General features: G+C 47.5%; 1 protein-coding gene across 6 annotated transcripts in view; it reads right to left on the bottom strand.

Annotated features, from left to right (window-relative positions):
• Tacc2 (transforming acidic coiled-coil containing protein 2) overlaps positions 1 to 27,439 on the bottom strand; it is a 181,457-nt gene that overhangs the window by 40,122 nt on the left and 113,896 nt on the right. For all 6 annotated transcript variants that reach the window (XM_060381092.1, XM_060381074.1, XM_060381076.1 and 3 more), the window contains one exon: positions 4,369 to 4,505. In XM_060381092.1, coding sequence (XP_060237075.1) covers positions 4,369 to 4,505 — 137 coding nt within the window. The remainder of the gene's footprint in view (positions 1 to 4,368; positions 4,506 to 27,439) is intronic.

Below are 27,439 nucleotides of genomic sequence, written 5' to 3'. Positions count from 1 at the left end.
GGAATACCTCAATACCAGGGAGCTTTGAGTCATGCTTGGGTTTTTCAGAGGAGGAGAAAGCAAATGCCAGCATATACAGAAACAAGCCTTCTGCGGTGGACCCATTGATGACAGAAGCTTTGCTGGTGGCTTACATTGAGAGAAGCAGTCTAAAATCAGAGACCCACTGGCTACCTCTTCCCAGCAGGAGGAAATGTGTAGGCACACAGGGCACTGGCCAGTTCCAGTCACCATCAAGACCCTCACAAGACCCTGCCCTTCTCCAGGCTAAGAGGGCTGCCAGCAAGAATGAGTAGACAAGCTTTGTCACTGTGAGAAGAATGTCAGAGAGGATGGGCAAGAAACTCACCTCAGTTCTCCCACTATGTACCTAACTTCTTACCACCTGACCATTCTACAAGGCTCAGCTCAGGCTGCAGCTCTCAGGACCAAGTGACAAGAGCTGCTTGGCCCATGGCTGAGTGCCAGTGGGCATAGCCACGACTCAGCACCTATGTGGCAAGAAGCACAGCAGCAGTCCAGGAGCTCAAACGTAGTAGGTCCTGTGTGACACTGTCTGGGAGAGCTGGAAGCTACAGCTCCCATCCCAGAGCCCCTCACACACCATAGGACAGAGAAGGTCTGTGACCCCAAAGGAAGGGATGCTGTTCAAATAAGGGGTAATTTTCTCTCATCCAAGAGGGACATGAAGCAGACAAAGGCCTTAGTACAAGCCTAACACAGGGAAGATGCATAAGCCAAAGCTATTTTTTAATCAGGTGAAAATTACGTCCCACAGAGGGCAGTGATTTCAGAGATTGCAGGCTGCTACCTTCATTTATACACAGGAAAACTAGGCTCCTCAGATGGGGACAGATGCAAGGTGGGCACTCAGCATCCTGTCCTGCTGTGCCATGGAGCATAAACACGCTCAGAGGACCCAGCGTACAGCAAGTGACTGCTTTGTACAACAGGTTTCCAGGAGGGAAAACAGTGTTTGTGCTCACAGTCAAAGGTCTTGTCTATTATTTCCTGTGGTGCCCTGGGCTCCTTTAGTGACATTCCAGGAACTCTGTGGAGGAACTATAAACAATAGCTTTTCCTCTCCTGCCCTTTCTTTCCCATGGTTTTCAGAACAAACCCTTTCTCTCCCCAGGGAGACCCACGCAAGCAGCACAGTGCCTTCTCATGCTTTTACAGGGCCCCTGTGGGTCTGCGGAATGGATGAAAAGATGGGGGGGGGGGCAGCTTCCGACATATGCAACAAATCAGATGGTCTTTTGTACACAAGCCAAGGAGGCGGTTGCTTCATGTAGAAACAATCCCCAGCTCCAGTCTCCTGATGTAATCTTCACACTGACAGGTTCACTGCAGTTTTCAAAGAAGATGTGTAAAGTCCCTGTTCAAAGATGCCAAGGGGTGTAACCAAAGGTTCTGAGGGATTATGACTCAGTGGCAATTAACATCTCCACCCATGTGCACACAGGTTCTCTCCTAAGCCTCTACGATGTTCATTCCTTTGTGAACAGTCATTTAAGTGAGAGGTGGGGCTGTGTGTGTTTGTTTTTAAGAATGGAGATAAGTCTCTGCTTTGTTGAAAAAGAAGTTAGGGAGTGGTTGGTGCTGCCATCACTGTCCTGAGGCAACTGCTAACAGTTTGCACCCCACCATGATAAAGACTGAGAGGCCAGAGCCTTGTAAGTGAAAGCTTTCCATTTACACCTGACGGACAGAGCTCCTGTGCCACAGTGTGCTGGGGTTCCATCTATTGCTTCATTTTTTTCTTTTAGACGGGACTCACTCATTTGGAATGCAGGCTATGCTTCAGACTCTGAATGGTGAGGTTCCAAAGCATCACAGCCAGACCTATAGATTTTTCCATCCTACTGTCTGCACTGGGAAAGACATCTAGCATGTCTGACACACACCTCAGAGCTTTCCAAAGCTCATTCTCCAGGACAAAAGACCCTCAAGTCTGCCCTGATGGAGCCCACTGGAACACAAGGGCCACTTGATGTCTTGTGCCACTCTGTGTCTGCTTGCTTCAAGCATGGGGCAGAACATTTTGCTCTGATTTTGACTATTCTAAAGACAGCTTTGCATTCGTAGCTGGGTTAAAGGCTGAAGGAGAGTCAAGGCTAGGGTTCATTTCAAAGGATAAAAATAGCAAGCATTTCCACTTAATCCCAATAATGACTTAGAGCATTCTTTCTGTTTTGGGAAAAACTGTACATGAGGGACTCAATGGTCCTTAGTTACTGCCTGGGTCGCTTTTGGATGTAGCCGAGGCAGGAAAGAAGCAAAGTACAGAATTAATGGGCCACACAACCTATAAAACACAAAGATGATCACAGCACCAATCGGCTGTCTCCACAGAAGAGATTCGCTGTCACTTGTCTGTATTTTGTATCAGCTGGGGCTGATACAAAATACAGACAAGTGACCATCTTGGAGGAAGTTGTATATGATGAACAGGGGACACCATCACATGCTTCCAGATCATGGGGCTCAGTGTCCTCTGAGGTGACTGGTTGTGGCCCCCACTGCCCTTTGGATCAGTGTGTGGTGGTAGATACAGACGGTTGAACACCTGATTCCAAGCAGACGGAGCGGAGGTTGTGTCCCATTGTTATGTGGTACAACTACTCACCTGTCTAAAGTTTATTATGGGGCAGGACACGATGGCTCAGTGGTGGGTAACGGTTCCTAGGGGCAGTCAGAGCACTGGGCAGAGAGCCCTAGAAGATGTACCAAGGGCCACGAAAGTGACCTTCTCTGTACCTGCCTTCAGAATGTGTTTTAGCTATACATCTACAAGATGCTTGTTACTGAGCCACTTTCCACTAAAAAACTAGGGGTGAGTTTGTAAAAGTGATACGGAAAGTACCTTTTTCTGTCCACTATGACACAAAACAAAGGAAGGGACAGGAGAGTCTCAGAACTGCAGATAGTTCTCTAGCTCCATTTCACCTTAATTCAGACCCCCCCCCCATTCCCCTCTCATGCCAGTGTCTACACAGACTCAATGGAGGAGCGCATGCAAGGAGAAACAGCATACCTGTCTGCCCTCAGTGAAGGACCCAGTCCCATGAAAACTGCCCTGCTCTATTCCCCAGCACAAGGCACCCCAGCTCTTTAAGACTAAAGCTTGGGGCTGGGTATACTTCTGAAACAATGGCCTGCATAAACTGGCAGGGGAAAAAAAAATGCATCCACTTTTTAACATCAACATCAGGACCAAAATGTTATTTTAAGTTACGATGCGCTTACTTTGTGGCCGGGGCGAGCGTCAGCCCAGCCCCAGGCCTGTCCTCCTCCACTACCAGCTCCATCCCCGCTGGGAATACCTCCAGCCAGGCTGTGGATTATCAGCCCGCAAGCCTCAGGTCTACACGTGGTCCCTCTTTATAGACAAAGGCAGACATCAGGAAGACAGGGTTAGGATAGAAGAGGTGGCCCCTGGATGGGACTGCTCACAGCATCTAGTGCATGGTCTAGAGCAGCAGTTCTTAACCTGTGGATCTCGACCCTTTTAGGGGGTCGAACGACCTTTTCACAGGGGTCCCCTCTTAGATACTTACATTACAATTCATAACATAGCAAATGACAGCTATGAAGTAGCAACGAAAATAATTCTATGGTTAGGGGTGACCACAACATGAGGAACTGTGTTAAAGGATTGCAGCGTTGGGAAGGTTAAGGACATGGTCTAAAGGCAACTGACTCTGTTTACTTGTCACTGAGGAGGACAGAGGCCTAAACAGGACAGAATGGGGTTATTGCTTTCCAGGTCTAAGCATTTGGTTCCCGTGGGCCATCTCCAGCAGGCTGTGTCTCTTTCCAAACTTGATGTTAAACTTCCCATCAGAGGTGGTTCCATCTCCTCTGGTAGAACGGGGAAGCACACAGAACACCATCCATTTGGCAGGTGCCCAGAGATCTGTTCTGACCTCCCACTCCCCCAGGAATCCCCATGTACCAAGGGCTCACCCAGCACTGACTTTTCTCACTTGTGTGCTGACACCCCCGCCCCCCCAATCCCTCAGCCTGATGGGCCTGTCCTTTCACAAGTGCAGAGTGAAATGAGCTGTCTCACATCATCATTCGTAGGGGAGAAGGGGTCAAAGAGTGGCATCTAAGATCCTGCTGGAAACCGGTCTCAACCCTCAAACCTACCCAAGCCTGCAAGGGAAGGGACCAGAGAACCCAAGCAACACAGAAACACTTCCAGGAGGCACACAGCACAACCCACTCTGTTTACCCATAGACTTCACGGGAACCAGTGCAGCATAAAGAGTCAAGAGGAAGGGGCTCCAGCCGCTGTGGGCTGTGGACTGTCCAACAGCCAACTCTGTCCCCTGGAGCTGGTGGCTCTTGACATTTGTTTACCTGGTTCTTCTGAGGCCGGTGGAGTGCTGACCTCAGGCTCTGGAGTGACTTCCGGGGGTGGCGGGGGAGGGGCTGGCGGAGCTTTGACAGGGGTCGTGGACTCTGGCGTCTCAAAGGCTTCCTCAGAGTCGGAACTCCTAATGGAGAGAGATAAGAAAAACAGGTGAGACAGTGCCGAGTAGAGACTCTGCTAAGAAGGCATGGATGGCCTTCTGACTCTGCACCAAGCAGATGTGGGGCAAACGCTCAATTCAATTTGAGGTGTGTCATCACCTCAAAGCATAATTCCCCGGGAACTAGGGTGAATCTGGCCACTGACACTGAGATCAAACGACACACTCTTTGAACAAAGCTCTACTTGAAAGACACATGTCCACCTTAGTGACAAAATTCGCCCACAGTGGGATCTTTGGGTAAGCTTACACTATCTGGCACCGAGTCAGTCTAACAGATCGAGGAACTGTTTTTATGTTTACCACAATGGCTCCAGCCTGCCTCTAGGATCCTCATCACAATGGCTCCAGCCCAGCATCTAGGATGCTCATCTCATCAACTCCATCTCATTCATTCTCTCCCTACCCCAGCCTGCCATTCTTTCCACTCCCTGCCATCCCTGTGCTTCTAGAGATTTATTGGTCTCTTTTACTGGACTGAAATTGCCATGCAGGTGGCTGGCCTTGTTTTGCATAGTACCCAGAGCCTAAGACGGAAGGCAGTGAGTGACCATCTGTGGAGTGAGTGAATGAGAGCCAGGAAGCCTGCCAGTGGAGGGCATGCCAGGCCAGGCCCCAAAGCATGGCCAGCCACACCTCAGTGGTGTAGTGACAGACTTTGGTGGTCCCTATGGAAGTCTACCTGCAATGGAGCTATTTCTCACAGAGACCTGGGCCAAAAGCCTACCACAGAAATGTTCTCTTGGTAACAAGAAGTCAGTGGAAAAGCCATGCCTGGGCACAAGAAAACTCTGCCAATGGTCTTTGCCCTTCCTGCTTCCCCCAAGCTACTTGATCTCAGCCATGGGCATAGGGAACCCAGTTATAAGTTCTACTGCCCACAAGACAGAGAGGAGAGCAGTTTACTGGCTCAAGATGACCTCAGAACCAAGGCCAACCTCACCTGTGAGGACGGACACTGTGGAGAACAGCAACATGCGGGCTCCCATCTCTGAACAATTTCATGGTGCCCAGATGCCAACTGATCACTGGCAACAAAGGAGGAGGCTAGCTACCAAGAGGGTGGATACGTGGGATGACTACTGAAGATTTATAATCCTGATGCAGGAGGAAACAGAACACAGTGTGGCAGGCAGGAGTCAATGCACTGGGTCACAGGGGCATCCCTGAGATGCTCACAACTGTTCAGCTCCACTGGGGTCACAGGATCAGTTACCTTGGCAGATGTCAACTCTTCTAAAGCCTATCAACTGGCCAGCAAGCAACTGCTGTCTACTAGGACCCAGGAAAGAAGCCATGTGGTGAACTCCCTTTAAGATGTCTCCATCAAGGGCTAGGGACATGGCATACTCGCCCGTGCTATTGTCTAACATGCACAAAACCACAGGCTCAACCCTTAACACTACATAAACCAGGCACAGTGGCATGAACCTACGGTGTTAGCACGAAAGGGGTCAAGGCAGGAGGGTCAGAAGTTCAAGGTCATCATCAACCTCGTATTGTCTTTGGAGCCAGCCTGGACTACATGAAACCCTACCCGAAAAGGTACCTAAATCAGTAAGAACAACTATGTCACTCTTTCTTTTACAACTTAGTATAAGAGCCTCATTTTGTCAGTGTCAGGTTGTCCACATTCCTAAGCATGTCACCTACAATGCCGGGGCCCTGAAGGGACTCAAAGAAAAAAAAAAAAATCAGAGCTGCTTTTGATGGGACCCAACAAGCTAAGGACAACTTTGTATAAATACTTAATCCTCAAAAACATAACAGGAAAGGCACTGCTTGTGGTTGTTTTTTTTTTTTTTTTACACTCATATATGTTAAAGGACTTAGCTTTTGTCTATGGGGAAATTTCAAGTTTCATGTATACTTGGAAGGAACTTGGTAGGTGAAGTTTTAGGAGTATGAGAGCACAGGGAGGCCACACAAGTAAACAGTAAAGAGGAATGAGTGTTTGGATCAGCTTGCTAGGCCCGGGATGTAGTGCTGAGAACCAGGTCCTCTCCCTAGCATAAACATCAGGAGACACACAGAGTCAACTTGTCTCTTTCTGGAGCTTCCCTGGGCACCTAGCAGCCTGAAGTCCCCACTGCTGCTTCCTGCTGCCCACATCCAACAGGCCCATTCCACTGAGGACCACATCTGCCAGGAGCTAAAAGCCATCTCCATGAAAAAATAGCCCCAATCCCTAGCTGTACTGTTCCTGCCAGTATCTCTTGAGATCTCTTTCATGCCACTACCAAAAAGGAAGCTTTCCCAGACCCCTGGCAAGGAATGCTGTGAGCATCTCCTGTGTTCAGAGGCCCCAGGATGCCTACTCAAGCCGAGCTGCAGAGGGGGGTGGGGAGGATCAAAAGCTTGTCCTGTTGCTTCTGCAACCCTGGGTACTGGCAACTCAAGGCTTTGCAACATAAAGAGCCCTGGTCTTTCTCAATAGCACAAGTAACAGGAGGGCCCGGTGTTCTTGCATCCTAGCAGTGAATTCCAATGAGGTTTCTACCGCAGCAGCTGCCAGCCTGCACACCTGCTCAGAGAGCCACCATTCACCCAGGGGTGGGCAGAGCATGAGGACACCATGCTCATTGTGCCTCGTGGTCTTTTTACTATGAACTGTGTGCATCAAAACACCGAAGGCCGCCGTGGGCCACCAGAATAGCACTTCTGGAGCCACTGGCCTTGTTTGCATATTTCCACACTATCTCCCAGGAGCAGAGAGCAAGTTAATTAGAGGAGGCAGATAGCAGCTTTTAAAAATTCGCTCTTTAATCCCTGTTCAGTTTCCCAGGGGCTTAAAAGCATTTCTAAGATCGAGGCTTTCCGCAGTCCGCCCACCAACAGTCTGTGCACAAGAATAGAGCGGCTGGGTGGGGTTCCAGCTCAAGTCCCACTGCTGGAGTCCCGGTGTGGCTGTTTTCTCCTAGCAAAGAACAAATAATTATACAGCTGAGACTCTAGACACTTTCAGAATGGAAAAGGGAAGGAAATTAATTTGTCATAAATATGTATCGGAAGGAAAAACGGTGTTGCAATTTGCTAAAACCCCTCACATTTCAGGAAATTTGTTTACCAGGATATGAAAATGTTATATATACCATGTAAGTAAATACAAGAGTATAATGTATGTGTGCATGTATGTAGGGATAAATACAAAACATTAAGCAAGAGTATAATACATGCATACATATAACACACACACACACACGCTTCTATATGAAAAGTACAACAGCCAGCATTTATGGAACATTCAGACTTCAATTATGTGTCATATGCCTAGGTCTAAGTACTTTTTGTTTGTTTGTTTATTTTTCAAGACAGGGTTTCTCTGTGTAGCCCTGGCTGTCCTCAAACTCAGAGATCCACCTGTCTCAGCCTCCTGAGTGCTGGGATTAAAGGTGTCCATGTACATTTATTTATCTATCATCTTCAGAACTATGGGCTGAGGATGTTGCTCAGTTGTTAGAGTACTCGCCTAGCACGCATAAGGCCCTGGGTTCAATGCCTAGCACTGAACAAATTAGGCAGGTGGTATATATAAACCAAAACAATGAGCTATACCTAGCCTGCCTGGTGGAGAACAGGCCTGTTGTTGACACACGTGGCATAACTGGGGGGTGGAGGGGTTTCTAATTACCTGTTCTAGCTCCCAGAGAATGAGACAGAGACCTGTGAATTTATTAACAAGCCTCAAGCACCATAACTGGGAGATACTGATCTATTAAAACCTTCTATGCTGTGCTGGCTGCTTCCCAGACACACACCCAGAGTTACTTGGCAAACTGGTCCTGCCTGGGCTGCTTCTGCTCCATCAGGTCAGTCCTCATGGCCATGTCCTTTCTCTACTTCTTCTTCCTTATTCTCCCTCCCTACCTTATAGTTCCTGACTGGCAACAGAAGTCCTGCCTCCTGTCCGCTCTCAGTCACAGGCTGAACAGTTTCTTTATTAACCAATCAGAGATTTGGGGGAGCATTCTTTATACAACACTGATACAGGGGATTTTTCGATAACCATTACAACGCCCATGTCCGAACTGTAACCAGATCTCAGGGCACAGAATTCAGCACCTAAATACACGGCACACCAGACCGACCCCCAACAGAAAGAGCTGTGGTTAAGAGAAGCTGTTTTGCAGGGCTGTCTTGCAACTACATCTACGGCTTCCGAAAATTTCTAGCAAGCTCCATTTTTATGCTCATATTATATAAAGTCCATCACAGAGAACGATTAAACTGTTTAAGTAAACTTGTAAATGAGACACTGGGGGTTACAGTATTATCCTTGCTTACACAATATTAGGAAAAGCCCCAATACATCAAAGGAGTGATTTTTCTAACAGTCTGTGCTGTGATCATGGGGTTCTCTACAACACAAACAGAACAGGGCAACCATGTAACTGCACAAGCCAATTCATCCAGCAGCGCAAGGCAATGCTGGGGAATTGTAAAACCACAGTGGGGTATGTAGATGAGAAAAAGGTGGAAATGACAGATTGTCCTGGCCATGGAGACCCAGGCCTGCAGGACTCTCCAGCTGTTTAAAAACATTTCTGAGAGTTGAGGATATAGCTCAGTGGTAAAGGCTCTACTTACCTGGTATACTCAAGACTCGGAGTTCAAGTCCCAGCTACACACACACACACACACACACACACACCGTGAACCTCTACAATGCTGTAAACTCTAACCAAGCACAGTCTACAAATCCCGATGCCACACAGTCTGAAGTAAGTAGTAGTTCCAGTGACATGCTTCGGGAACTGTCCCCCAGACAAGAGTCAGGTAGAACTGTAGATTCTAAGGGCTGTTCCCCTACAATTGTGGCTTAGTTTAAACTCTATGTTTTTATAACAAAATAGTCTGTGATCAGGAGCCACACAGATGCATGACATGCACGCACATTAAATGCGAAAGTATCTGTGACACATGAATATGTTTACATACAACAGAAATAAGGAGCTTTTTATTAAATGAAGAGTTTTCTAACATACCGTTAACTGGTTACGTTTTGCTCAAGTTCTACTGGTGAGAATCCAAGGGGCTTTCTTAGGCAGGGGCCTGGGGCCCTAAGAAAACAGCCACTCAACGCAAAGTGTATCAGCAACACACAGCATTTTATTTCCGCAGAGGGCCGCACAGCCGCTTTAACGTTAGCAGGCAAGCACACCTAAGCCTCATTCTGGTGTCCACAGCCTGTGTCACATCCTCCTGCTGGCTAGCTCTAAGCCTCGCAGACAAGCCATAACTTTTTGAGGGCAGGATACAACACGGAACACACACTTCTAGCTCAGAAAACTTGAGAGTGGGGAAGGGATTTTCATCAGGCAGTATCTTTATTAATTTCATTTGTTGTTGCTTGAGGCCAGGCTTGCTTCAACTCAGAGATCTGCCTGTCTGCCTCTGAGAAGTGAGATTTAAAACATGAGCCACCACACCCAGCCATACTAATTGTCTCATTTAGCCCTTTAATAGAAAAGATGGCACATCTAATTGTGCCATCATTTCCCACACTGGCCGTACAACGCTCTAACTCTGAATCTGGGTGAAAAATTAGAGAACACAGTACTCCGTCTTCTTAAAAAGGTGAAGAAAGAGACAGAGGGAACCAAAGCTGCTTAACCCAGTCACTAGCTGTTCACTGTAGTCATGGTTTAGCAATACCTGGACTTGCCTTCATTAAGCACTGCCCTCTGTCAAGAGCCTCAGAATAACAGCTGCCCTGGATACTTCTTAAGGCTCCCCACTGCGTTACTAGGAGTTCATACCTACTGCTAATGAAGGGGTCTCACCTGTGCTGATCTAGTCTGGGTCAACTCCTTAGAGTGCTAGTTTTCAGTCCCCAACATGACAGTGATTAGGGACTGGGTGGAGAACCTTGACAACACATATCCATAATGGAAGAGCATGGGGCAAGCAGGCAGGAGTCTCACATTAGGCCCGCCTTCTACTAGAAATGGGAGACCTGCCATGACGTAAGCCTTAGCGTCTGGTTGCTGTGCTCAACATGAGCCTGGAGCCCACGAGCTCCCCAAGGTCCATCTTTCATGGTTTCCTATTCCCTCAAGACCAAGCTAAAGTTAAGACCACGGCCTTAGCAAAAAGTCCTGCTTCAGGGAAGATTAGCCTGCAGTGTCTAGTCCAAAAGACCATCTGCTGTCCCCGAGGAGAGAGGGAACCCTTCCAGAAGCAAAACTGGGCTCTCAGCAGACCAGTCTCATTCATTTGCATCGCATGTGAGTAAGGCTCTGACAAATTTGTGTGTATTTTTAAAAATGCTACATAGTGGATTCTATTCATCGACATACTATACTGAATGACAACCTCAGACAGCCTTGTCAACAAAAGCCATCCTGGCCAACACCCACCCACCGACATAAACACACATGCACACACACACACACACACACACGCTCCTCTTTCCTCCTGCCCAAGGCAACTCAGCCAGATGGGTAACTTTCTAGGGAATGACTGACAGGAAATTTCACTTTAATCTGCCCACTCTGGGTTTGGGCAAGTCATTTGCTTTGCCACATCATTCTGCACACAATGTAAAGGCGGAGCGTGATTCCAACATTACCAAATACCTAGATTCATCACAGACCATGAGGTGATTAAGGGACAGACCAGACGGTCAGGAGCTGTGGTCCATGAACACAAAGCTGGCACTGGCAAGCCAGACTGCTTAGAATTTTTCAGGCAGACACCTATGGTCACCCAGAAAAAATCATGCAGATGGTGGCAGATTTAATTCAAGACGCCCAGCACCTGGAGCCTGCTGGGCTTATGAAGTGGGTCTTATTTTCAGATGCTATGTGTAGAGGTCAGGAAGGTTCTAAAGGGAGATAAGTGGCCAAGGGAAAGAGCACAGATGGGGTGGGCACGGGGCATCCCTTAGCGCCAGCTCCGGCCAGTGGTAAAGCTCCATTCCCAGTGATAACTGAGACAGACAGAATTTGATTCTGGATGGCCAAGAATTTGTGACAAGGTTACAGAGCTGAGGACTCTGATGTGGAGAGAGAACTGTGAGCTCCAGTCATTTGTTGGATGTCTCAGCCCTCTGCGCAGGGCTTAAATTGCAGGAAGGTGGTTCCTACTGGTCCACCTTGGGTCATATGCCTATGCCTTAGCGAGAGGGCAGTGAACCTTAGTAAACAACCCAAGAGATGAGGCAGACAGTATCTCACAAAAGGCGCTCAGAAGGGAGAGTAAGTATCTGATAGTCCACATACAGGCTTTCCATATACTCATAGCCCCTTCCAGCCACGTCACTGAGCAACTGTGTGACCTTAATTCAATAAACCACTGTGCCACTCAAGTTCTAAGCTGTTTGTTCAGCAAATGAGGATTATAATAACTATAAGGAAAAGTCTCCCCACAATTGCTACTTAGAGGAGAGACACAAGTGGTAGAGCTAGGAGGGAGTTTGGGGGTGGAGGGTCCCCAAAAGCCCTGCTCCTGTTTGTGTAGCCTGACACACTGTTATAAAACCCTGGCCTTGGCTTTCATGATAAAGTCTCAAGTTAAAATATAACAGAAAGCTCCAGCACTGGAAGGGGAGACTATCTTAACCCACAGCCAAGAGACCCATCACAAAGGCGCCAGATAAGAGGTAGCTGAGAGACCCGCAGCTGTGTTTAGTAGCTGTGTCTCCTCAGGTCAGAATGTTCCTCTGCAGTTAAATGTTCCCCTGCAGATCGGTGGTTCCCGCTACACTAGAAATGAAGGCACTAGATTGCTCCCCGGCACGCGCCGGAACACAGATCTGCGTCTGCAAACGTCTCCTTATGATCGCTTACATTGGAATCTTAACACATCTGACTTTGAGGGCTTCAGGGGATCAGGGGAAGAGACATCCTAGAGAAGAGATGGTCAACTATGATTTAGGAGGTGTATAGGGTACCCCAGGAACATGCCACTCACCCCATAAACATTCATAAAAACTTGTTAACATCGACAATGAAGAACCCACCATGCTGCTGCCCTCCTTTGGAACACCCTGTCCTTTGCTAAATAACTTTCTGTTTGAACGGGCTGTGTGTCTCAACTGGATTATTCTCTTCCAGAAGACAGTAACCAAGAGACTCCTGCAATGTAGCTCTAACTGCAACTCTGTAAGCACTGGAAACCCGGGGAATGTACCATGCAAGCCAGCTGGGCACATATTCTATTTAATTTGGCTAAAGCTACTGAGTTGGTCATGAAAGGGAATCTGGAGGCCACAGAAAACGTGGTCAATGCTTTGCCAGGACCACTGTGGAGAGAATGTCCTGTAACATGTGTGTGAAGCTGAATCATATGAGCTCAGCCTTATTCTTCCTGAGAAGTAGACACAACTCAGCCTCCAAAGATAGACGCGAGTTTCCAAAACAAAAATGGGCACGTGTGAGCATGTATGTGTTTGCTTGTTCAGACACCCTTCACAGACACCCAGTTTTGAAAGTGGCTCATTTGTTATCATTCTAGGAGCCTCTCAAAAGACAAGCAGCATTCCGGTGGCCCCGGGATTGGAGACACACAATGGCACTGCATTTGGCTCACGATCCCACCATTGGTAGCTGCACCTTGTTAAGATTTCTCAGCAGAAGAGAGTTGAGTCAAGCCTTGGGAGAAGTAGGGCCATCAGACGGCTCAGCAGGTGCTTGCCACCACGCCCAGAGACCTGAGTTCAATTCCTGAAACACACTTGGTGGAAGGAGAAAACGGACTCTTAAGTCCTCTGATCGCCACACGTGCACTGTGGATTCTTACACACACACAAACACACACACACACACAATTTTTAATAAAAGAGAGAAACCAAGAAAAAGGCTACCCTTTAATTTCCTTGCCTTCATTCAGTGATATTCTGGACATCAAATCACAGCTGAACTCCTTGCACTGAGTAAATTTCAATTGGAGTCTTTCTTTTTCTTTCCCCCTTGAGGAAGTAGCTATTAAACCCAAGGCCATGTACATGTTACACAAACACCCTACCACTGAGCTATATCCCCAACCCCAAAGTCAAAATCTCTACTTTAAATCCAGATTTGTTAAAACTCTAACTGGAAGGGCTAGAAACCTAACTCAGTGGTTAAGAGTGCTTCTGGCTCGTCCGGAGGCCTGAAGTTCATTTCCCAGCACCAAACATCAGGCCTGTGCCTCTAGCTCCAGGGGATCTGATGCCCTCTTCTGGCCTCAGTGGGTACCAGAAAACGTGTACACATACACATGCACACAGCACACACACATAAATAAAGAAAATAAAGATCTGACTGGAAACGGAATGTTTTTGTCTTGCAAGACACCAGCAAGAAATGTGTATCTCATGCTGGACTCGGGAACTTGATGCTTCTCACAGGCTGACACTAGCAGTCATGGTTTCTCCTGGCGGTAGGTTCCTGCCTGGTCAGAAGCCATCCAGGAAGTAGACGGGTATTCTCACCCACCCACGACACAACTGGGCCCAGGAAACCTCTGCTTAGCCACGCCAAGCATAGAGATCACACTGAAAGTCCTCCTGACTCACAGGCTCTCCTGGGCTCTGGGGACACATTGAGCTTTCTTTATACGTTGGCCTAAGAGGTTAAGTATCTAGATCCTGAACCCAAAACAAATGAGAAGAGGCAAGGTCCTGCTGGTGGTAGCATTCAGGAAGAATACGTGGTGGAGAAGACAGAAAACCCAAAAGACAAAGAAAGAACTCAAAAAGCAGTGAGGCTTGGCCTAACAGCTGAGGCTTCTCCAAGCACCTGTCAACCCATTGCCCCTCCCCCAGCACTCCTGACTGGGAAGGATGTGGGTGCACTGCACACAGTAGGGAGAGCTCCACATTAAGTGCTGGGTAAGGAAAAGCCCAGCAAACTAAGGACCATATGGTATAAGATTTAGAGTGATAAAAGATAAACATACACAAATGCACATAAAGCATGTGTCTATTTGCACACATGGATGCCTTGTTATAGTGTGAAATATATACAAATAGCGGAAATAGACACAAATATAAGTGCTGCTTTTATAATTCAGAAAAAAAAATGTACTGAACCTCAGCTATCAGAAACAACAGGCTCCCTTGGCATAGGGGAAGATGCTGAGTCCTATGGGAAAAGCCTCCCATACTGCTGGGGGCTGCATGGGCCTGTCTGGGCTGTTTAGGAAGCTCTTTCAAATCTCATTGATTCCCACTCCCCAGAAGCTTGAGTCCGCTCAGTATCCCAGAAGAAGAATCTGAAGACAAAACAAAAGCACATAGCTGACTGAGAGCAATGGTGCACTTCTGTAATTCTAGGAGGCTACATCAGGAGGATTGCAAGTCTGAGGCTAGCCCAGACAACTTAGTGAGAACCGATCTCAAAATAGAAGAGAAAGATGAAGTGTGGTTCAGTGGTAGAATATCTGCCTAGCACTCCTGGGGCCTTGTTTGATTCCCAGCATTGTAAAAACCAAACCAAACCAAACCAAGCAAAATGCATGTGACAGAGGCTCTGTACACAAAAAGCTTAGAGCTGACAAGTATAAACTAGTCCATGGTCCCCCAAAACATTCTCAACCTTTCCTCTGGAGGAAGGGATAAGGTGTACTCTGTGGAGACTCATGGCCACCCCCACATACAAGCATCCATCAACAGAATCAAGTGTTTCCCCCATTTGAGTAGGGTACCTGTCCTCTCTGCCCATCTCCACTCAGCTTAAATTGCTTGGGTCTTGAGGTAAAAACAAGTCTTAAGGAAGAAGGTCGGAGGCTGTGGCACCTCAGCCCTGAAATGGTACTTGAAAAGTTTCTGATAATTTCTCTACATTCTGATATCCTTTCGCATTTCTCTTAGTTCATCCTGTTTGCTTACGTTTCCAGGTGCAGAGTGATGAGTGGGTAGAGCTGTGTTAAGGAGTTGTGCTGAGGTCCTTATTGCTTGGGTCCCAGAATGCTGACAGGGCCCGGGAGGGTATGGTGGTTTGAATAGGAATGGCCCCCATACATTCTTGGGTTTGAATGCTTGGCACATAGGGAGTGGCACTATTAGGAGGTGTGCCCTTGTTGGAGTAGTGTGGTCTTGTTGGGGGAAGTGTGTCACTAGGGTTGGGCTTCGAGGTCTCCTACTCTCAAGCTATGCCTAGTGTGGTATACAGTCTCCTGCTGCTGCCTTGGGATGAAGACGTAGAACTCTCACTATCCGGCACCATGTCTGCCTGCACTCTGCCATGCTTCCCACCACGATAATGGACCAAACCTCTAAAACTATAAGCCAGCCCCAATTAAATGTTTTTCTTTATAAGAACTGCATGCTCATGGTGTCTCTTCACAGCAATAAATGACTGAGACAGAAGGAATGAGGAAAAGACAGACACAAAGACACATGTACAGTGAAGCTGGGATCAGGCGGGGTCCCTAACACCGCAAGGGGAACTTCGGCGTATTTATTAGGTACAGAGAAGAGGAAGGGGCTGACTAGTCTCAGAAGGAGGTCCCTGCAGACCAGCAGTCTCAGGCTGCTCACCCCAGGAGGAGACTGTGGTTGCTTGTCCTGGAACATCCTGATCAGCCATCCATAAAGACTTACACTTGGACTCTGGAGAACAGCTTTGCTATGTCTCCTGAGCCTCACCCATATGGGTAATGATTTTGCCACTATCCCATGGGTCAGTTGGCTTTGGAGTCCTCAGCACGGCTGTGTCTGTGTCAAAATACACACAGGACTTCATGCATGCACTCGGTATGGAATTCTATTAAGAATCTGCGCCCAGATCCATCGGTGCAACCCCTCTTGGTGGTAGCCTTTGACGAAGATATGTGGAAATGGCAAGAGCTAGAGATTTCCAACTTCAATTCAGGTAACATTTGGTGGTTTCTTGGTTCATACTAGAACAAAGACACCTTTCACCTAGGTAGGTGAACCAAAACTTGAGGCTTTCTTTCTTTCTTTCTTTCTTTCTTTCTTTCTTTCTTTCTTTTTCTTTCTTCTTTCCTTCTTCCTTCCTTTTTCTTTCTCTCTCTTCTCTTCTCTCTCTCTCTCTCTCTCTCTCTCTCTCTCTCTCTCTCTCTCTCTCTTTCTTAGACAAGGTTTCTCTCTACATAGCTCTGGCTGTCATGAAAGTAGCTCTGTAGATTAGACTGGCCTCACACTCATAGATATCTATCTGCCTCTGCCTCCCAATTGCTAGGATTAAAGGCGTGTGTCACCACCAACCAGCTTGCTTTCCTTTTCTTAGTCCTCATGATTGCTCAATATAACCTGTGATAAATTCAGAAAAAAATATAAGAGGGCTGCAGACTTGGCTTAGTGGTTAAGAGCACTGGCTACTTTTCCAAAGGACCTGGGTTCAATTCCCAACACCCACATGGCAACTCACAACTGTCTGTAAGTCCAGTTCCAGAGGACTTGGGGATCTGACACCATCACACACAGACACACACAGACACACACACACAGACACACACACACACACACACACACACACCAACAGACACACACAGACTAGCAGGCAGAATACCAATGTATATAAAGTAAAAGTAAATAAATCACTAAAAAAAAAAAAAAAAGGGGGAGAGCCTGGGAAGACCCCCAGTTACCACAAGCCTGTAATGCCAGCACTCAGGAGGTAGTGCTTCTCTGCTTTGGAAGCAAGTACCTCAATGAATAAATATGTAAATAAGCAAAAGGGCCCAGGGAATAGCTCTGCAGGTGCCTGCTGCCAAGCCTGATGACCTGAGCTTGATCCCTGGGACCCATACCGTAGGAGAGAATCCTGCAGGAATGGACTCCTACAGGTTGTCTTCAGACCTCCATATGGGTGTCACGGAATGCATACTTTCCCATAAAAAAATAAATAAAAGGTAATAAATAAACAAGGCTGAGAAGCAATTGAGGAAGACACTGGATCTCAGTCTCTGACCTCTGTATGCTGCATACACGCATGCACTGTCACCTACACCCATGTATACACACAAATGAGCACGCATGTGCACACGTGTGCGAACACACACTTGACAAAAGCAAACCTCTCGTTATTTAACTCAACTTACATGAAGTTTCTGCTAACGCCAGAAGCATCACTGTGAAATAGCACGCATGCTGTGGAAATGTGCGCTTTCAGTCTCTGATGCAAGGGACTGAGAACTTGAGCACAGAGCTGGCCTTTAACATCTGTCATAAGACAGCTGGCTCCCGTAGAGCCAGAGGCCTGATGAGAGCTGTAGCAGGTGCCTACTGTCAGATTTACACATACTTCTTTGCAAATTCAACTGAGTGGTTTGCTGGCAGGCCGGCTATGCGAGTCCGTGATGACTCATTTGGATTATTGTCACAAAGCCCTTAACCTTCAGACAGTGAGGGGAATTCTATCTGTTCATTGGAGTTTGTTACAGGTACTTGAAATCCAAGATGGCTTAAAACATTGACTATGGTTCTGGTATTTTAGTTGCTATTAAACAAACTGGCATATAGGGAACTGAGAATCTCTTAGAATTATGAAAATATTTTCTTCCCTGTATCAATTACACGGCAAATAAAAGTAAATTATTTTAGTCAAAACTCACCTGGGCTTTATAACTTGGGGTTACTGTCCTCCCTCCAACACCTGTTACCTTTACTTCCTTCACGTGTCTAAACTGCTGTCATTTCTCACCTTCACAGTCACTGTTCTCTGTCCTCACACCAGCAATCTGCCCTGGCTGAGGACCTCAGGACAGTTAGACCTAAAACTGTCTGAACTCAAGGTGAGCCCCATGCCACAGCTTCATGACTCCTCACTTGTCCCAACAAATGGTCATCCCTACGGCTGCCCACATCCAGGCCTCCTGGCAGACCTACCTACCAGGCTCTCCCAAGTGGTAAAAGCCAGTGTGTGCTCTCCACCAGCCTCCATCCCACCTCCATCCTGACTCTTCACAGTTCTTCTCAGCCCGGAACCTTAGTTCCCAGCTCTGTGACAATCAGATTCGATGCTCTTTGGGTCTTACGTCAGTAAGGTCACCTCATCTTGGGAACACAAGAGCCTGCATCTCGAAGACTGTACACAATGTCAGGCACTTCCTGTCCGATTACAGTTCTGACTAAATATCCAAGTTGAACTTGGTGCTTAATTCTATGATTCTTTACCCACAACTGCTTTAGTGTGCTCGCTCTCTCCCTTTCCACCACGCGAGCCTCTGGCTCAGGGGTGATTCCTTTACCCACTGAGCCATGTCACCAGCCTGCCCGTGGTCAGCCAAGTGCGATCAGAGAAAAGTGCTGTCACTGTGTACACTCCTTGAGAGACAGGGCCTCCCAGGATTGCTGTTCTACATTACAGGGAGTTGCCTAGAGTTGGCCAGAAGTATTCTCCCTCGGGGCTAGCTCTGCCAGAGTGTTAGGAAGACACTGCCACCCAGCTACATCCCACTCCTACAGAGTTTTTCTTCTGCTTTTTTTTTTTTCTTAAACAGAAGTTGTTTTAATCTCACAAGAAGTACATTTGTCAAAAAACAAAAACAAAAAAAACCCTCTTAGGTTTCTCACCAGGATTCACAGAGAATCAGGTAGTCATTTTAAAAGTTTGCCTGTAGCATACAATCTGCTGAAAACTAGTTTTAGACAGGCTGTATCTTTGGCAAACTGAAAGCAGACATCCTTACCATCAGGGAGACTCGCTGAGATTATAGACTCTCACTCTATAAGAAAACATACTGAGAAGTTCATTTGCAGTTAAAAATGACCAGCTTAGGCCCAGGCCTCCACTGAACCTTAGCTCGAGGTTGACTCTTTCTCTCTCCCTTTTTGTCTCTTTGGGATACTGGAGTTTGGCTCTAAGGGAGGTGGGCAGTGCAGGCTGAGCTAGGTTGGAAGACCTCAGGCGGAGGGGGAACATCTAACAGGAGGTGGCCACGTGGGTTGCTCTCTGTTGCTGCTGGCCACTGAGAGGAATCCAGTCATCAGCGGAGTCCTCCTAAATGTGGTTCAGATGTGGGTCTGGGCAGCATCAGAAGCAGCTGGATCAAAGGCCCTAGCCTACCATTGTCATTTGTGGGAGCCACAGTGGAACTTGCTAATTGTTCTTTGTTCTACATTACAGGGAGGTGTCTGGAAGGATTTTCCCTCCGGAGGCTAGCTTTGCTTTAGGGAGAACATGCACACACCCGTAGGTCAGGACAGATTCTTTCAGGAGAGACTCCTCGAATGCACACTTACTTGCATGAGTGGCCCTAAGGCTTTCCTGGGGTACAGGGCTGCTGGGAGAGTGAGCATTAGTCTCTTGGAGGCTGTGAAGGGCTCAAGTGCACAGAGGGTAAACAGAGGCTACTTGGGGGTAATGCAGGGTGTGTGTGAGGATCACGTACCTATCTGTATCTGTGAGGCAATCTTAACTTTAACCACCAGCTCTAGTGGTTGAGTTGTGTGCTCTAAGCAAGGCTGTCCACGTGAAGAGCATTAAGTGCAGGTGTTGGTATGGTATTGTCTGAGGAGAAATATCTGGACTTTGCCTGTGGCAGTAGCTTTGGTTGCAAGTAGAAAATGAAATAAAAGGGACTTAAAGAGAAAAAAAAAAAGAGCAAAAAAATAAAAAAAAAATTAGGTTTCCTGTGATTGGTGGGTGGGATTCCACCAGAGTAATTGCCACAGAGGCTTTAGAAAACTGCTTCTCCCACAGAGAAACCCCAAACTCTCAAGCCTCAGGCTTGTGTGGTTAATGTCACCGCCTTTGTACACCAAGGCTGACTTTCCCAGGGTCTCTGAGCTGCTTCTCTCTCTGTAACCCCTCACAGTCTTCTAGCTGCTGGGGCAGTTCTGAGCTTCAACTTCTCAACTGTCTGCGCCACCAAGACCTGGAGGCCAGATAGAAGGGGAAATGTCCTGGGGAGAGCAGGCGTCAGGCTTTGGGCCTCTACTTGGTCCACAAACGTCAGTCTGTAGACCAAGCAGAGGTCAAGACCTGTCTCCTGCCCTAACTGGAGGGCCATAGGAAGCCTGGGACAACTGCTAGAGCGAGCATCTTTGATGCCAGAGAAAAGCTTGAGAGAAGCGAATATGGGGCAGAGAAAGGCAAGGGATAGTCTGGGGACTCCGGACTTTTAGCAGTTTCCCAGGGCCTTTTAGTCCCTGGTCAGCTGGATCATCTGTGTGTAAGAAATAAAGGAAGGAGTGTTCCATGCCTCAGTGCTCAGCTGCTGAGGGATGAGGGTGAACAGTACAATGGCCAGATGTAGTAGTTTTCCAAGTCTCTCCTGCCCAGACAGTCAAAAAAAAAAACAAGAAAGAAAGAAAGAAAAAGAGGGGTAGAAGGATGAGCATGACTGAGTTGCGCTTGCATAACATAATTTGAGTGCTGACCACTTCCAGAGCTCTCACTCACCAGCTGACTGCAGTCTGGAGCTGGCCCCAAACTCCAAAGCCCTGGGCTGCCAGCTGCCTGCTTTCAAAGACAGGACAGAAGCTATGGCTGTGTGGTGGCCACAGTCAATGAGTTATTCCCTCCGGCCCTGCTCCCAGTGTGACACCATGTTGTCGGCCATGTCTGTGTGACAGTGAACAGCACAGATACCCTTTTCTCCTGATTGGAAGGCTGAGTTTCCTCTTTGTTTCTCCAATCAGTGTCACTCCGGGTCATACCTGTGACCTGTGTGTTCCTGGATCAGCAGAGCGGGTGGCATGGGCCCAGGATGTTCAAACAGTCTGACCTACTGCTCCGTAGATAAGGAGTAGAGAGCACACCCAGAGAACACTGACAGGCCTGTCTACTACAAGGGGTACTACATGCTTTGACAAGTTCCTCCAGTGGGTTTTCCATAGGCATGTGGCATGGGCAGTGTGGGCTGCCCACCTCAGTAAGTCAGTAGGGAAGTGGGGTTAGCATTCCTTTCCTTTTGCCTTTGCTGAAAACAAGGAAGAGAACTTCATTGGCCTGTGTAAGGACCACGAGATAAAATTAGTTGTGAAATGTGTATGAAATCTTGCCCTGGTGGTAGTTTTTATTGTCTTCTTTTGGGTAGTTAAAATTCCATCCATCCATCCATCCATCCATCCATCCATCTGTATTATTTCTATCTCTATCTATATTATCTATATCTGTAGTTACAGACGGTTATGAGCCATCCTAAGGATGCTGGGAACCAAACCAGAGTCTTCTGCAAAAGCAACAAGTATCTTAACTGCTGAGCATCTCTCCAGGACCTACTCTTGGTAAGTTTCAAGAGCAGTGGTTCTCAACCTTCCTAATGCTGGGACCCTTTAAAACAGTTCCTCATTTGTGGTGACCACCCCAACCATAAGATTATTTTGTTGCTACTTCTTAAATGTAATTTTGTTACTGTTATGAATTATAATGTGAATATGATATGGATAATAATATAAATATCTAATATGCAGGACATCTGAGATAAGACCCCTGTGAAAGGGTTGCTTGACCCCCAATGGGGTCGTGACCTACAGATTGAGAACTGCTGTTCAGGAGTCTATAGTGACGAAACTGAACAGATGTCCCAACACAATCCCCCAGTCTAATTGCAAGTCTGAGCCCTCTATCCAACATCTCCCGCCCCCTTTGTCTTAGCCCTTGGCAGCTGTGTTTCTAGTTCCTGTTTCCCCATTACTCAACTACTTACTTGCAGAGAAGGCATACCAAGTATCTATAAAGTCCGGCCTAAAACTACAGTGTTACACTGGAAACTCAAAAAAAAAAAAAAAAAAAAAAATTAAAAGAACAAACAAAACAAAACAAGCCACATGGCCCTTTGCAGTCCAAGTGCTTCCTCACACATAGCGCCGCAAGCCCAGTGCAGAAATGGATGACAGGTCGCCGAATTCATACAAATATAAAAAGCAAAGCTAATGCTCATTTGTTACATCACATGTTGTCTTGCCTTCATCTCCCAGTCTAGAAGGAACTCAGTATTTTTATCTTGTGGCTGTGAGTGAGATCCTGGGCAACAGTAATTTTTAATACAGCAGAAAAACGAAAGTGGCAACTTGCTGATGGATTGTGAGATGTCATGGTGTTCCTCTTCTCAGCTGTTCATAGCAAGAGGGCTTCTCAATGAAGATGGACAGGACAGCACTGAGCCCTATAAACCTGCCTGCCCAGCCCTTCTGTCAGGGTGCCATCTGTCCTTTATGCCTTGTCTTGGTTTGCATGTTTGTCTCCTATTTCTGTAAATGTGATGGAGATCCAGAGCTTAACTCCTGGCATAATGGGGTAGGGGCGAGGAGAGAAAAGACTCCGGGCTGTCTGGGCTCATCCAGGCTTTCCTAGAGGTATGTTCTGTTGCCTGTGTCAGAGGAGTGTGAGAAATCTGTCTGCTATACTCAAAGATGTAGCACTGTTATTGGTCAGAAATGGAAGACGGCACTAGAGCAGCCAAGGGAAATGGAGAGCTTGGGTAGCCAAATCATGGCAGCAGATGAAGAATGAAGACCAACTGTGTGTATTATGGGTAGGAGGCAAGGTGATACACGAGGAGATGGACAGGGCTGGCCACTAGCACACCCCTAGTCTCTGTGCACGGGCTGCACGTACCATGGGGTCTTCAATCAGTGAGACTAGATTAGAGAGCAGGATAGGAGTTGTGTGGGGGAAGTGATGCTTCCACAGACTCTGCTGGCCAGGAGGAATGCAACAGGCAGGAGCAAGGGCAGGGCCCTGAAGGGGCCTGTAGGGCCAGTGACATAGGTCAGCACTGAGTTTGGCTCAAGCACTTGGAAGTCAGGATGGGGGAGGGGATGAGGAGTGGCAGGGGACAGTACTTGGGCAATAGGAGGCATGGGCCAGATCGAGGTTTACATCCAAGTTAAAAAAAAAAAAAAAAAAGGTACTCAAAGAAGAGATCACATGGTGTTTGCAGAGTATCACTGAGTGGCCTTTGGGTCATTTGGAGTTGCATCCTCATTATGTGGGGAGATCTGGGTGGCCTTAGGACTGAGAGCTGGCTGTGCCCTTTGGGGTTGTGTGGCATTCCTGAATTTCCCTGGGGTCCTCCCTGCACTTCCAGATGGGCAGTGGTTGGGGACAGAAGACGCCTCCTAAAAGAGGATTTGATGGAACAGGCTGGGGCTCTAGAGGACTCAAGGGTTACGGCATGCATATAGCTCATCCCAGCTCAGGAAGAAATGGTAGTAGCATCATGTTGCTTTGTGCTCTAATTGCCTGCAAATACGACGAGACCCAGCAAGATGCTCCCCTGGTAAAGAATCTTGCCACCAAGCCGGACAACTTAAATTTGATCCTTTGACCCCATTTGGTGAAAGACGAGAACTGACTCCCACATATCATCCTCTGACCTTCACTCACTTTTACACACACACATATACACACACAGAGGGAGAGAGAGGGGGGTGAGGGGAGAGAAGCAGAGAGACAGAGATTTATTAAAAACCAAAGGACCAGAGTGACCTAGATTTGGCAAGCAGGACTTCAGAGTTTTAGGGAAAGAAAGCCACCTCCCAGAAGAAGCCGGGGAGGGAGGAAAGGGGACAGAAAGGAAAGTACCTGCTGTGGGAGCTGCAGCTAGAAAGGGTAGGTGTGGCTATGTCCACACCCTCCTAAAACTTACGATGGTGGCCCGGAGAGTAGGGAACAATGAGGCCTGGCTAAAGGGAGGCACCACAGGGCAGATACTAGGGCAGGAAGTCTAGACTATGGGGTTAAAAGGCATACAGGGGCCATAATTAGTCATGGTCCTCCAAAACAACACAGAAGCTCTAGACTCTGGGAAGAAGGGAACCCCAGACACTGAGTAGATGAAGGGGGAGTCTTCCCTGCCTTGGAGATGCCACATTTGCCATGAGCCCTGGTGACAGGAAGCTCCAAGGTGGACAACACTAACACAATGATGGGATGTGGAAGACCTCAGAATGTCTGTCTTAGTCTGTTTGATGTTAAAATAAAACACCACTAAATGAGTGGTTAAAAATAATGAAGTTATTTCTCATGGCCTTGGAGCCTGGGAGAGCCAAGCCTAAACCAGTTCAGGCAAGGGTTCCCTTCTTGCCCCACGGACACAAGAGTGAGGGGTTTTTTTCCTAAGGATGCAAATCCCCTAGGGCCATGTCATCCCCCAAGGCTCTACCTGACCCCACTGTGGAGAATAGGATTCCTACAATCTCACACATCAAACCCTCCCTCCAGCTCCGTTATCTCTGTTTGTTTGGAGCTAGGCAAGTCCCCAATCTCTGAGCAGCAGGCACCCAGCCTTGTCTTGCTCTTGAGGGAATGAAGGCACCAAAGTTCTTGGGCCTCGTAAGCCTGAGCTCTCCATAAGAAATCCTAGAGAAGACATGATGCTGAACAAAAACGGTGCCCTGAAGGGGAAAGGCCTGCACGAGGGATCTGTCAGGACATACTAGGTTAAAGTCTCAAAGATTCCTGAGCAGGACAGGAAACACAGGTCTGAGCGCTGTATCAATCTTCTTTACAGACATAGCAAACTATAACCCACGGCCTGCTTTTTATGAATGAAGTTTTATGGGAACAGTAAGGTATATATTAGCTATAGCAGCTTTGCACTCTAAGAGCAGAGCCATTTACCACCTGACCCTTTATAGTTTTCTACCCCTGACATTTAATCATACAGAAGCTTCCTCATCGATAAAATTTACTTTTAAAGTTAATGAATACAATATTTCTATAACAAACAAACAAATTAAAAAACAAAAACCCTGCAGAGAGGCCAGCCAGGTCTACAGAGAGAGTTCCAGGACAGCCAGGGCTACACAGAGAAACCTTGTCTGGAAAAACAAAACAATAAGCCCTGCAGAGCTTGGTGAGATAGCTCAGCTGAGAGAGTGCTTGCCTGACATGCAAGAGGACCAGTCAGTCACCCGGCACTCCATAAACAGGGTTTGGGGTAATCCCAGCATTACTGACGTATCGGCAGAAAGAGCAAAAGTTCAAGGTATCCTCAGATACACAGCAGGTTTGAGTTCAGTATGGATACATGAGACACTGTCTTAAGGAAAAAAAAAAAAAAGCCTGACAGTCTGCACAAAAGTTTCTGCTGATTCTCAGTCTCCTCAGCAAGGCTAAGTAAAGAACATTTCCCTCCTGGCATGGAGTCTGCCTCAGCCAGCTCAGTCCCCACGTCTGGCACTGACAAACTGCACCCACCTGCCCTGCAGAAGCAACTGCTAAGAGAATTCATAAATATAAACAGTGCAAAGTCACCTGAGCGAGCACAACCAATAGGGGATGGGCATGTGAGAGCAGGTCAGACTTAGTTCTTTGTGTTCAGCTGGCCTCCCCTTACCAAAACAAAAGCAGGAGGTCTGCGAACAATTGGTTTTTGGGGGGACAATTGTCCTCAACACCCAAGTCCACCCTGTTAAGCTTAAGGGGGCAAGAACGGAATTGTTCTGCATCCTTTGCTGACCCGCAGTATTGCTGTAGCTCCAGTAATTCATCTGACAAAAAGAGCCAATCATATTTTAGGCTAATGCAGTTTCCTAGGCAACCAGCGATATAGTCATAGAAACAGACTGTGGACACTAGAAAGAACCAGAGTGAGGGAAGAAAAGCACTGACTCTCCTGACTTTGATGGGACACTCACCTGCAGAGTCATTCATACTTGATTAAAACCTCAAACCCTACCCTATCAGCAACAAGGATACCCCCAAACCAAGACCCCAGCAGAAAGAGATCTTTGTATGTCCCCTTGCATGTCCAGGAGTTACTATCAGGCCATGGAATAGTATTGCCCCTTTAGTTCCTCCACCTCCAAGATGGTAGAGGGGAACCCTGTGGATCTGGGTACCGGGCCAAAGCCAGGGTGCCGCTACCTAGGAATGATGGCAGAAGAGATGACACCCACAAGGAGCCTTTGGGGCTTAACAGATAACTTCATAGCTTATTTGGGATGAGGGTGGGGGTTCTAGGTGTGCCCAGTAAGAATATCCAAAGTAAAAAATACTTTCTGAAACTTAAGACTGTCTGACTCCATAATAAAACACCATCATTTCAAACTTTTACTCTATTTACTTATTTATGTGTATGTGTGTGTGAGTGAGTGTGCGCACACACATGTGTACCATGGCACATGTGTGGAAGTCACAGGACAACTTTGGAGAGACAGCTCAAGTCGTCTGGTTTGGTGGGAAGCACCTTTTTGGCTGAGCCATCTTGCCAGCCCTATATTCCACTTTCTGTTTGTTCACCTTTACCCCCTCTGCTGATACTCATCCTTCCCATCTCTCTGGCTTCTCCTCCTTGTCTCTGTGGATCCTCTGGGCACCACATCCCCACGGCTTTCCACATTTGCAGACTGTTCTCAAGTCTCCCAGCAGCCTGCCCTGCAGGAGAGCCCCTGCCCACTTTGTTTCAGGTGCACCGGCTGCCAGGGCTGACTTTCGAGGAAGGGGGTTAGAAGTTGGGGAAGTCCCGGAACTGATGACTAAGTGCTTGCTGCTGCTTCACTCAGAGGAAGCCACATCCCGGGGGCTCCCTTTGGAAAGGAGGATCATCAACAGACTCTTTCACCCTCCATGAGAGGTACTTTAGGGTGGGATGCTCCCTCTCCTCGCTACCCTTCTTCCATTTGGAAGTGGTTATCGCTGCTGTGAGAACTTCCTTCCCAGGCAGGATAAAGGAGCAGCCGGTGGTTTCACAAAGACCTGGACAGGGAGGAGCTATAACTGGCCTAGGCCTTCTCAAACTCTACCCCAAGCTGCATAGGAATGTTTACTAGGCACTAGTTAAGAAAAAGATTTGGATCTGGGTGGAGCCTGAGACCCTGCACTTCTGCCAGAGGCTGATCTACAGTCTGTGTACCGCCTCAGGGTTTTGAGGGACTGGCTACTTCACCCTCTACCTCGTTCTCCTCACCCCACATACCCTCAGCATGGAAGCTTACTATCTAAGCGAGAACCTTCAAAGTCTTTCAGGTACTTCCCCCTCCTCTTTCGGTTTCACCGTCACACCGTCAGTTGTGGTCCTCTGTAAACCCAGCTTTCACCCAGGAAAAAGGAGCG

The sequence above is a fragment of the Meriones unguiculatus genome, chromosome 1 (genome assembly GCF_030254825.1).
Source record: "Meriones unguiculatus strain TT.TT164.6M chromosome 1, Bangor_MerUng_6.1, whole genome shotgun sequence".
NCBI classification, from domain to species: Eukaryota; Metazoa; Chordata; class Mammalia; order Rodentia; family Muridae; genus Meriones; species Meriones unguiculatus.
The sequence above is the reverse complement of the archived record's forward strand: the minus strand, read 5'-3'. Positions and strand labels throughout refer to the sequence as shown.